The sequence below is a fragment of the Urocitellus parryii genome, chromosome 3 (genome assembly GCF_045843805.1).
Source record: "Urocitellus parryii isolate mUroPar1 chromosome 3, mUroPar1.hap1, whole genome shotgun sequence".
NCBI lineage: Eukaryota > Metazoa > Chordata > Mammalia > Rodentia > Sciuridae > Urocitellus > Urocitellus parryii.
In genome coordinates this window covers 71,176,171-71,189,625 of record NC_135533.1, presented here as the reverse complement: position 1 = coordinate 71,189,625, position 13,455 = coordinate 71,176,171, and the positions used below count along the sequence as shown (strand labels likewise).

Here is a 13,455-nt window from a genome sequence, read left to right as displayed (position 1 = left end):
CCTGTAATTAAAAAATAAATGTTTAAAAAATATTATAAGAAGATATAAAAATCAGATGCTTTTCCCTTTAAAAACAAATTGCTTTTTTTTTCTTATACAAAAACATTGCAAACTGGTGCAAACTTAGGAAATACCAAAAAACCAAAACAAAACAAAATAACAATCAATACTACCTTTCAGAATTATTTCAATGTTGTTATATAATAATAGTAACAGTTTAAATGTATTGAATAGTAATAGTGTTCCAGTCATTGTGATATGGTATTCACTTAACACATTAATTGATATTCTCCATAACTGTATGATGAATGTTCTATAATTATACCATTTTAAAAATGAAGAAATTTGATCAGAGAAACTGAATTACTTATTGAAGATTACACAGATTTAAGTCCAGTCTTATTACTTCAAAGTTTGAATTTCCAAAGTACTATGAATTGTTACTTCCTCTTTTGCAGAATTTTCTTTCTTCCTTCTGTCCTTCCTTCATTCCTTTCTTCTTCCTTCATTCCTTTCTTCTTCTTTCTTTCCTGTCTCGCTTCCTTCCTTCCCTAATTGGATCATACCATTTAAAAAAATTTATCACAACCTCACTTTATTTGCCAAATATATTCAAATATCCTTATGTATTAATATTTCTTTGATGTGTTCTTTAACCCTTTTTTTATATTCATATATCACATGATTTAACAATGGCTAAATCATGGTTTAATTAGATTTCTATTATTGATGCAATAATAATCCCTCCTTATCTTAAGTGTTATTTCCTGCTGTTTCATTTACTGTTGGTCAACTGGGAAGCATTATTGTGGATTCCTGGTGTTCCTCCTGACTATTTCTGGAGGTTAATAGTAGTTTAATGCTTTGTTACAATGCCTTCCATATTGTCTTTGTCTCATCATAAAGGGATTGTGTTTTCTCACATCATCATCAGAAGTGTGACTGTGGTACAGTAAGATACCTTGATAGAGATGATGTTCATGTAATTTTTATTACATTGTATCATTTTGATAGTTACATTATTAGTTATTGTCATTCATCTCATATTGTGCCTAATTACAAAGTTTATCACAGGTGCATGTGTATAGGAGAAAACATAGTGTATATATAGGGTTTGGTACTGAATTTTAGGTAACACTGAGGGTCTTGGAATATATTACTATGGATAGATAAATGGATATTACTGTATTAAAGTTGGCTCAATTATTCAGTATTATAAATAATGTGTGATTGACAACTTTGTACATATATCTTTTCACATATTTCTACTAATTTCTTTAGGATAACTTTAAAAATTTTTTTTTACTTGTAAATGGGCACAACACCTCTATTTATTTATTTATTTATTTATTTATTTATTTATTTATTTATTTATTTATTGTGCTGAGGATGAACCCAGTGCCTACACGTGCTAGGCAAGTGCTCTACCACTGAGCTACAGCCCTAGGCCCTCCTTAGGACATCTTTTAAAATATGTTTTGAGGTCAAAGTATAAGATCATTTTATATTCTTTTAAGTATATTTTAGCAAATTACCTTATTTTTATTCCTACCAGTAATATATGAGAGTGCCTGTAAAACTTGATATATTACTCTAGTAGAACATACAGTTAAGATTAGGAGAATGAAAAACTAGAAACTCAATATTTTCCCAAGTTAATGTAGTATATGTTCTACTTGTTAAAAAAACTAATATCTCTTTTAAAAGGAAAAGTAAGAAATTATAGTATCTGTAGACATAAAAAATATTTTTATGTGAGTAAAATTTCATGGAGAGATTCTAAAAGAATGAAAATATTCACTTCAATTTAAAGTGGAGAATATAAGACTACCAGTAAATAAGGGAATGAGATTAGAATACAGTTTTTAAAAAGGGACTCTTAAAGATCTGTCAGATTAAAATGTTGTTGGATCCATATCTGGATATTGGAGGGCAAAAAATCCATTGCCTGGCAGAGTCAGAATTCATTTTTTTTTCAGTGATGAATGAATGAGTGAGGAAAAGAAAACATGAATAGATTTTTATAGTTTTACATCCTTGACCAAGTTAGCATTTTTGTTTTTTGTTTTTGTCCTCTTGTCCTTTAACTTTGACCTGAGTAAAATCCAAGGTCTACATGTGTGAACAGAGAGCGACTGGCAGAATTGTCTGATCAAGGGCAGGGGTGGTAACTGATTGGGGCTAGAACTCTGGAGTATGAAGAGGAGTTTGCACTAGGAATGTCACATACCACCAGGTGTTCTCTGGTGGAGCCTCTGGATACTGGAACAGGTATGGAGAACCCATTTACACATAATAAAGCATCAGGTACGACTAGGATTTAATAAATATACATTTCTGGTAATGCTTTATTATTTGAATTTCTTTCATTTAGCACTTAATGTGGAATTTTATGTGACTAGGGTTTTTGTTGGGTTAAGAGCCCTAAAATAAAAAAAAAATTGTATATATTTTGAGTTAAATGGATGGTCCTTATAAGGGGTGGTGGGTCAAGCATTATGGAGGTGATAGGTACCCTTTTTGTGAGAGGAACCTCACAAAAACCTTTTTAACTAAAAGGTTTGCTCTGATTGGGTATATTTAGTCCATTTTTTTATGCATACCTAGTGAGATAAATCTGAGAACTCTAGAACTATGCAAATGATAGAGACCCCTGAAAAAAAAGGGAAGAAAGATGAAATTTTAGATGATTTTATCTACATTTTTAAAAACGTGTGCTATCCAATAATAATAATACTATAATCAAAATATACATTTATTTTAATTAGATTTTATGCCTTCTGGCTAGTGTTGCTGTCTAAAAATGTTCTAAACAAATAGTACAATTTTAATTTGAAATATCTCAAATTGAAATAGTATACACACACACATGCACTCCTACATACACATATACATACACATATATGCACAGATACATGTATCTATACATGTATATGTATAGATACATGTATATGTAGCTATATGTATTTTATAAAAATATACATACAAGTATCTGTGTATTTGTGTATTTCATAAAATTTACACATACATATATGTATCTGAATATGTGTGTATATATTATATATATGCATATGTATATATATGATATATGATATATATAATATTGAACCTATGGTCTCATACATGCTGGGCAAATGCTCTACTGATCTACATCCCCAGCCCCATCTGTTATATTCTTTCACTACTAGTTTTCCCCATGACCATTTCTCTAATGCTTCTGTAAAAGAAGTCTGGAGGATACTGATAGTTTTTCATGACTGCTCTTGGGGACTGTCTTATAGATGCATAAAATTTAAAATTTTTTAAATTTGTGATATTTAAAATTTGTAGGTTGTATATAACCAATGGTGGTGCTTTTATAGGCCAGAAAAGGTTAAAAGCATTGCTTTCAAATAAGTTAAAACCAAGCTTTGTTGGTAGACTGTAGGCAAGAATCAGCGACTTTAAAAATTAATTTTTAAATTAGGAAATAGTGGGGAAAAGGAAAAAAAACAGAATAATATGATTTACTGATTGTTAGCTTCAGCTAAATCTTATCAGGCAAGAAATCTATCTTGACTCTGTTTAATTCCCTAGGGGAGTTTTATTTTTCTAAATGAAAGCCCAAGTTCCCTCAAAACTTCTATATGATTTAAACTTGTACACAAGCTGAAGTTTTAGGACACCTTGACAATAATATTTGCTTGTGGGAGGAGTAAAAATCCTTTAACATAGTTTTTGACCAGAGATAAACATTAAAGTCCAATTTTTGTGTTTTACTTGTTTGGAGAGCTGATTCCATATTGATTCTCTCTAGCTTTAGCATGAAATATTAGCATCTGTTGAACTCTGCTGACTTATATTGTCTTTCTTAAAGTGGACTGTATAGTACTTAGGTCAAAAAAATATATACAATTGGCTTTTTAAAGTGTAACTTAAAAATTTTCCAAAAAGATATATTTGTTTGTCATAAATGTTAAAACGTATGAAATGCAACTGCACAGAAAAGGGAAAAGAAGATCATAATCTCAACCAGATTTTTAACATCTTTTAATATGTGTATTTATGTTTTGAAAAAGAAAGCTTAAAACATAGGTGGAATATTTTCAGAGATATTTATAACTTTATACTTGTGCACATTAAACATTTTTTTGGATTAATTCCTAGAGGCAAAAGAATTTAGTTCCAAAATAAAAGCATGATGACTTATTGCTTGAAAGAAGTGGAGAAATACTTATGATTTAGAAATGAGGAGTAAAATTTTCTGTCTGGGTACTTCCAGCTTAATGTTTAAAATGAGAAAGGTCTTAGAACTATGAAAAAGCTTAATTTGTCTTGATCTTATGGAAGGAATGCTGTACTGTATTTTGTTTCCCTTTATTCTTTTGTTGTCAACATCATCATTATCATATTTTCTGACTGCTAGACTGTTTTATGTACTGGGTTAGGAAGGGTTAGTGTTTTTTTTTTTTTTGGTCAGAGTAATCTGATGAGATAGGGGTACTATACTCCTGGTTTTATAGATGAAGAATGAAGCATAGTACTATTGAATTATTTGCTCAAGATAATGTGGCTAGCAAATAAATGGAGCCAAGACTTAAAAATAATTTTCTGTATTTAGAATAAAACCTATTTGAATTTCTCCAGGTTTGACTAATTCCCCCCCCGGAAGTGCTGGTGATCAAACCCTAGGACCTTGCACATACTAAGCATGTGCTCTATCAATGAGCTATACCCCCAGTCCCTTAAGTTGTTTTTTTTTTCCTGAGCAGTTCATGATAGAAGGACAAGAATAGATTGAATTTGTGAGAGAGTGAAAGTTTTTAAAGGGAAGTCCAGGCAGACCACCTGCTGGGCTTCCTTTGTTTTTTGTAATTAATCCAACCCTTATAATGTTTTTACCTTTACTATTGGACATTTCCTTTATTGCTAACAGCAATGTCACATATTTTGAAATATAGGTGGAAACTCCTAAATTAAGATTATTTTTGCTTAAAATCTTTATTGTTTATTATTTGATATAGTTTCTGGGAATCTAGGATTTAAAACATTTACAACATTACAAAGAAACATACTTGTCATACAAGATTATCAAAGTTTATGGGTTTTAATTTTGATTTTCTGTTCTAGCTTCTCTGATTTGAAATGATTCCTTGCTCTGTCTGAAGTATATACTACTATTCCCACAAGAAAAAACAAGATACAAAATTTCAAAGCAATAACATGTTTTACTGAGGATGAAGTTGTGGTTCAGCATGTGCAAGATGCTGGGTTCTATCCTCAGCACTACATGAAAATAAATAAATAAAATAAAGATATTGTGTCCAACTACAACTAAAAAAATATTTTAAAAAAGCTTTACTAATTTTTCTGAATGTCATCTAATTTACATTTTTAAAAAATTTTCCGTTTGAATTTTGATTTTGAAGCTAGTGAATTTTCCTAAAAGTAGTTTTAGAAAAGTTAGAAAGTATTCTCTAAAATAAAATGTTTTATTGAAGTGCAGAGAACCATGGTTTTTGTAATGCTACAGAAACACTTTTCCAATTTAAGAAGATTTTTCTTTATGATGTCTTACTCAGATTCATAAATGAATAGTAGTTATTTTATTGTTGTGATTACCACTATTTCATTATGGGTAATAATATTAAAGCAGTGTTATACTTTATTACTAGTGCTTACATTGCCTAACTTGAAGAGATAATTTTTTTTTTACCAGTTATCCAAATATGTTTTCAGTGATAGAGATGTGTATATTGTTTAGATAATGTACATGTTTAGGAACCATTGTAGTTTATAATGTTCTTTTAAGAGCTTTTATGTTTTGGAATTACAAGTATAGGTATATTTTCCTTTGGGATAAAGTATACAAAAATGAATAAAATATGGGAAACTTACACTTGAGAGTCATATCTCTAGGCAGATACCTATTAAGTACAATCACTGAAGTTTACCTAAGTTGCTATGGGTTTATAGATGGGGGAATAATTAATTCCACCTTGCAGAGGAGAGGAAAGGTAAAAGAAAACTCTATTGCTTCTCTTGTAAAATTACATAGTTCTTCCATATGCTAATGATGATTTTCTAATATTTTACTGTTTGAGATTAGAGATGCTTCCTTCTGGGATTTTTTCCCCTCTGTATAAGTGTTTTGATTTTTTTGTTTACAGTGTCTTACCTTTTGTGTCTTACAATTAGTTTAAGAAAAGTTGGGAAAAATGATTCTATAAGGGAAAGGCGGATTCAATTGCTCCATAGAGAGCAGCAAAATATAATTTTAAAAGTCTTACAAGAGAACTGACTGTAGGCTTCTTTTGTTTATTAACATAATATTCTTTTTCTTTTTAAAAGCCTTTATAAAAGAGTGAACTGAATTGGACTCTGAAAGATGAGTAGAATTTTCAAAGTGGGGAAAGGGCATTCGAATTTGGCAGAAGGAAAGTCTGAGGATGGGAGTCCCGGAGAGTAGAAATTGAAGCTAGAGTCTTCTAGAATGGGGGGCAGGTGAATGGTGCTACTGTTAACCATAGAGGGTAATAAAGCAATGTATTTGAGCGGCTAAGGTGAATGGAATAGCATCTCTGTTTGGGGCATGTTAATTTGTGAAGTGCTTGGGAATTTCACTATTTTTTATTCTTTCTACTTAAATATGTTAATTTCCTTCAAAGTGCCTGGAATTCAAGAACACAAACCTAGGGAAAAAAATCTGTTTCCTAGATGTTTATAAAGGCTCTTGGAAAAAGAGATGAGGGAATAATTATAATGTACATTTAAATATAGTATGATAGAAATAATAACATATGGTGGGGAACTTGGTATTTTTGATCACCTGTGACTGAGGATGGGAAAAGGGAGAAGATGAGTATTAGGAAAGTATTCCTGTAAGATGGATAAAATGTGCTTCCTGCTTAGTTGTAAAGACCAATAATAAGTAAAAAAAAGTTACAATATGCTCAGTATTGTAATATGAAGTGCTTGCTATAAATTTAGTTTACAGAAGGAGAAAAATCACTTGGGATTATGCATTTAATAGCCATCAGCCTATGGGTAGTATTTGAAACTGAAAATATTGATGAAATTTTCTAGAGAAAGAATTTAGAGACAGATAAAAGAACTAAAGGTATCATTCTTGGAAATTATAATTAATTAAATAATTTTTTAAGGACAATGGTTAAGGAAGAATCATCTAAAGCATTACACATACTATATAAGTGTGTATGTGTGTGTATGTGTAATTTTGGTGATGGGGTGGTAGTGGTGCTGGGGATTAAATCCAGGGCTTCACTCATGCTAGGCAAACACTCTATCACCGAGCCACACCCTGAGCCCTTAGAGCATGGTTTTAACACTGGGTTGCAAAGCTATTTGTATGTTCAAGATCCATATAGTTAGTTTGAAATCAATATAGTTGGATATAGAAAGAATTTTAAAAGCACAGATTAAGAAAAAAAATCAAGGTATATGTAGCAAAGTAATTATTCTTTTGCAAAATTTTATTTAAACGTGTGTTTGTGCATGTACTGGATGTAGTATAAAATTCATTTCTTATTTATGGTTCTAAAAGATTCACAAACTTTTAGAAACACCAATAAAAGAGAGTATGAGAAAGTAATCAGAAATAATTAAATCATCTTTGTTTTTCATCATTCTGATGGCAAGGAAAAAAAATGGTGAAAGAGCAGTGGGAAGAAAATTTTCCCTCTGTTGTCCAGAGCCCAGATGTCTCCCCCTAGGCCACCTTCACTTACACCGGTTTTATAGGAGGAAAGAAATAAGGAAAGGGAATTCACAAGACATAGAATTCAGAGACAAAGAGGATGAGGGAGATAAAGAATTTGAAATAGATTTGAATTTGAATGAGAGCTAATGAACTCTTTGAAATCTCAACTTTTAATCTAATCATGCTATTTCAATACATTCCATTCCCTAGCTCCATGGCCCAGTAAAGTTCTTCAGGCTTGTTCCATGCCTCAGCTCTGTTCCTTACTTGGGAATGTAGCAAAGAGGGAACTGGAAAAAGGATACGAAACTGCCCATAATTAAAATTGGGATGCAGTAATATCAGTAATAGAAGTTACTGAGAGGTAAATTATGGACCAAGAGCTGCTGTAACACTTTAAATGAATGATCTCACCAAATAAGTTAGTGTTTTTAAATGCTCACTGTCTTGCACAAATCAACCACCTAGAATGTCTATTCATTATTACTAGAATAGTGCTTATAGTAAGTACTCTGTAGGTAGTGACTATTTTTTAATTATTAATTGTGTAATAGTTACTAATTATCACCATTTTCCCAGTACATGTTTTGAACAACCAATAAAAAAAGAGTGCTCAACTGATTAAATAAAAAAAAAAAAAAAAAAAGAAAGGCATGCTGAGGTTAAATAACTTGCTCAAGCTCACACAGCTAGAAAGAAAATGGAATCCTTTCCATCAGAGTTAGAAGAGGTTGATTAGTATTGTATCTACTAGTGTTATATCTATCTAGTTATGTGATGGAGGTGCTTAAGGTATGATGATGGTGGAAAAAAAATCAGCTGAAAGACATTATGATGAGAAACAAAACTCTTTAGCTTGGTGACTAGTTGGAAGGAGACAGATGATTAAGATTTTAAGCTGGACTGGGAAAGTGGTACATAGGATGTAGGAAAATAAGAAACTTTTTATTTTAAAGGAACTGATGAAAAATCAAGTGGGATGCTAGAGAAATTCAATATGAAGGTAGAGATTTAGAAATTATTATACCAAGAAGTTGGTGAGAACTCTGGGAATATTTCAGATCTCCAAGGGTAACCAACAATTTTTGGCTACACAAACCTGGGGCATCAAAATTAAGGTCATGATGATAGCCTTCATACCAAATTTTCTCATCTTTGCCCATGTCTACTTTGTAGAAAATCTACCAATGATTCTAAGAATCTTTAAGAAAGAGAATGTTACTGCTACTCCAGGGACTGGCTTTTGCTTGGTGTTCAGTGCTTTCCTTACTTGCCCTGGTTGCTGTGGTTTTGTCTCAGTGAAGGTAGAGAGATGCAGGTGTTTGGCACCCTTCCCATAACCACAGAAATTGTTCCTTCTCATGTTGATGTTCTCAGTCAACCATGGAAAATTTCTTAGTTCTTGTTTTGTCCCACCATTCTCACCTCAAGTCTTAGACTTGTTATCCATTGACTTTGTCAGTACCCCTGTCCAAAAGGCAGGTGGCTTTATGATTCCTCATTCATATTTTTGTGCCTAGTAGGTAGTTCCTTCAGATGAATTCTTACACAGTGTTTTTCAACATTTTCCTCCATCTAGTCTTAGGCATAGGTACACTTACTTGTCCTAGTCCTAGAATGAAAGCCATTATAGGCTCAAACTGGGACCAGATCCCTTGGAATATGATCCCTTGGGAAAAGAGAGGTTGAGATGGGAAATCCCTACATTTTTTTAGAATATTTTTTTTTCTTAGTTGTCAGTGGACTTTTATTTTTTATTTATTTATATGTGGTGCTGAGAATCAAACCCAGTGCCTCACATGTTCTAGGCAAGCGCACTACCAATGAGCCACTACTCCAGCCTGGAAATCCCTACATTTTAAATGATTATCTAATTGCCTGGTTCTTTTGCTCCCTCTAGTTTTATAAGGGTCTTCTACTGGTTGATTTGAGATTATTTCCTCTTTTCACCAGATGGAACAATGATGTGTGTGTGCTATTGTGTAATTGGGTCCTGTCTGAATATTGGGAGGATTGGGTTGCTTCTTTCTCAACTTTTAAATTTCTTTTTTTTTTTTTTTTTTGCTTTTCATAACATAGCTATTTGTTTTATTTATTTTTTCTTTTTTTTATTGTTGGTCGTTCAAAACATTACATAGTTCTTAATACATCATATTTCACAATTTGATTCAAGTGGGTTATGAAATTCAACTTTTAAATTTCTTTATAAAACTTTCCATATTTCTCTACTTGAGTTTAGTAAAGATTTGGATATTTAGCACATTTTTTTTCTTTCAAAAAGCATTGGTAATTTATTATTATTTTTTCTGGTTCATTTATTGAGAATCCCAATGAGCCTTTTGAAAACTCATCATTTGCAGATACTTTAAAATAGCAATTTATTGAAAGGTACTACTCTAAAAATGTTTTACTGCATTCCAATCAAGCTATAAAGTTCAAGGACTGTGAAGATTAAAAAATACAAATGAGGGGCTGGGGTTGTGGCCCACCAGTAGAGCACTCACCTAGCACGTGCAAGGCCCTGGATTTGATCCTCAGCACCACATAAAAAAGTAAATAAAGTTATTGTGACCAACTACAATTAAAAAATAAATATAAAAAATACAAATGATAGATGTATCTGTTTTCTTAATATTTTAGCCTTCTTTGAATCCTGGGGGAAGCCAGTCATCAGATGTGGTACTTTTGAACCACTGGAAAGTAAGGAATTTTGAAGTACAACGTGGTGACATTGTATCATTGGTGTAAGTAATTCAGAAACATACTGTCTTTGTATTTATTCTTATGCTGGTTAAACTGTGAATCCACTGGTAATACCATGTGGCCAGTTATTAAAGTAATGAGTAAAATGTAAATACTATATTAAAAATTAATTTTGAAATATAATGATACTACAAAAACCTTTTCTATTAAGATTATTTTATTAAGGTTATTACACTACAAAAACCTTTTCTATTAAGATATTCATCAGTTGATTGGCATTGTTGGATTTGGTAAAATGTGTTTAATGAAATAGTGATAGAAATTATTATTTTGATGATCCAAAGTATGTGCATTTGGTATTACTTTGGAATATTTTGAAGGTTTGTATCTTGGTAAGCAACTTTTATGTTACCTTACTGTTTCTTAGATTTTTGAAGCTAAAATTTAGCTGATAATTATAATGTGAAATTTAATGACAGTTATATGTATCAACAGTTTAATTGAAAAAGGAACTTGGGAAGACTCTACTAGAGGCTTTTGTTTAGAACCAAAAGGTGGCACTGTTTCTCTGTTAAAATATTGTGACTGGTCTGGAACAAAAATTTCATTCCTGTCTTAGTTGTAGAAAAGGAATGTCAAAGTGTGCATAATTGACACAATGATATAATACATAGTCCTAGTGCATGCTTGAATGGTTTAGATTTGAGATTTTTATTTGTTTATTTTAAAAGTAAGACACACTGAGAAGACTACTGCAGAACTTGTCTAATTTCTTTTGGTTTCAGCTATTTATAAAAATATTTAAATTTAATTCTCTGTTATGCAAGTTAGTGGACTAGGTTAGCAACTACTGTAGCAGTTGTACTGTTGTTTGTTTTAGTGGTAGTAAAGACTGGTATTGAGTGGAGACTTCCAATTTGTATTTCTTATTTTTGAATTGTAATGATTTTCTTCTCATTGGATAATAATTTATAATTAGTGAAAGCAAACCAGTATCTGTTTCTTCATACTTACCCTTGGCTAATGCTTTGTGGAAATAGTCCATAAGTTTGTCTCCTTCAAGATTGATCGTTCTACTAAGATTCATTTGAAAATATATTAACCAAATCTAGTTAGTAGCTAATGAAATAAACAAATCTGAGTGGATTTTTGTATGGCAGACATCCAAGGATGGGGATTAAATGCTTCTTAGGTTTTGAGTACCTTCTTTAATATTAACCTGTTCTTTGGAGTGTACTTTAATTTTGTCATTCAGAGTAGTATTTTTGCAACCTCCTTCAAAACCTTTTCGGTGCTGGTTAAGCCTGTCGTATGCTCATTATTCTTTTGCCTTTGGTTTGACAAGGTTACATCCTCACTTAGTCTGTGATAGAGCAGATACCTACCCAAGTGAAAGAGGTCACACTGCAAGCAGAAAATTGTGCAGGTTTTTTTTCCCCCAGTAAGAAACATGCTATCTCTAAGCAAGTGAATTTTAATAGGTAATTGAAAAGTAAGAAAGGCTTCTTAAAATTCAGGGTTGCATTGGTTCATAAACATATCCTAGCATATCATGGATTATATTGAAAAGAGAACACTGTTCTTTTAGGTAAATATTGAAATGATGGCTATTTATTATATAAATTATTTAAAAAACATTTATATTCAAATTACAGTTATTATAATACATTGTGGCTATTCCAGGTGAATTATATTTTTAATGAGTCAACTATGTGCCGTTTCTTTGGTAGGTACAAATAAAATACACATTCATAATACTTGTTGCCACCTGGAGTCATATACACAAAAGAATATTTATTGTTGATTTTATATTTTAATGATAAATAATCATTAAGCAATATTGTTGCTTTCTTTGAGAAATAAAGGAAAAGTTTGATATTAAATTCTTATTTAACTTGAAGTAATAGTGTAAAAGCCATTAAAGCCACACTGTATTTAATGTTTTATTTTTTGGTTTTAGAGCAAAGATGTTTTCTTGACATATCTCCTTGTTTTCATACAATTTATAGACTGCTTTAGAAGATTGATGGTGATTTGATAAAGGTTCATGTATAGATTTAATCCATGTTGAACAACATTGAATATTTGCTTTCTTTACAAAGAGCATCAGTTTGATCTTAGCATAGATGGTAATTTTCATTATTACATTAGAACATTATATCTAAGAAATATGTGATGAATACTGAAATAATTGGATGTTGAATTTAGAGACTATGTAAAATGCACTTAATCTTTTTGTTGAGAAACTGATGTCAATAGCACATTTAATTGATACATTAGTAATCTTTGGTAACAAGTTAGTATATTTTTATGTTTAAAAAAACCACCAGAACCCCCCCACCAGGAATGGCATTTTATATATTTAGAATGTGTGAAGATACATCATTTCTATCATAATTTATAACATATTAATTTTTAGAAAAATTTCAGTTTGCAAATTCATAGTTAAATTAGTAAGGCTTATGAAACTTTGTAACTGAAACACAATAAAAAACAAAATAATCCTGATTTAAAATTCTAGGTTTCAAGGGTGTATGCATTTTTAATGAAATAAGAAATTAAAAATTTGTTGCCTTCACGTTTTTTTTGGTTTTAAGTACTTAGAAAAAAGTATTAACATTTTGTTACTTAACAGCAAATAATCACTAAGCAATATTATTGCTTAATTATAGGTGATATAAGGAAGGGTTAAGGCTGTCTGTGAATACAAAAGCAAGGAAGGATATTGTCATTAGAAGTTGCCAGTAGAGGAAAGATTGTAAACTTTGTGCAAAATATGCTGGTATTGGAGGTTTATGCTATGGTCATTGTTTTACATTACTTTTTAAAGTTTATTTTCAATGTGTGTGCAGTTTTTTTTTTAAAGAAAAGATCAGGGATAACTTTGCAATAACCACTTTTTAGAAGATGATTAAATGTGTAACACTGATTCTTTTTCTCATACATGGCTTTTGGTTGTTGTTACTAATAAGGAAAAATATTCATGGTCTGAGGTAAAATTACATTTAAACACATGTACCTTCTGCATTGTATTGATCTTTTCTCCTTTTACT

The 13,455-nt window shown here is 31.1% G+C and overlaps 1 protein-coding gene across 2 annotated transcripts in view; it reads left to right on the top strand.

Moving 5' to 3' along the window:
* The window catches only part of Immp2l (inner mitochondrial membrane peptidase subunit 2), an 893,720-nt gene that overhangs the window by 67,859 nt on the left and 812,406 nt on the right, over positions 1–13,455 (top strand). For both annotated transcript variants that reach the window (XM_026408285.2, XM_077796726.1), the window contains one exon: positions 10,340–10,443. In XM_026408285.2, the coding sequence (XP_026264070.1) occupies positions 10,340–10,443 (104 nt within the window). The remainder of the gene's footprint in view (positions 1–10,339; positions 10,444–13,455) is intronic.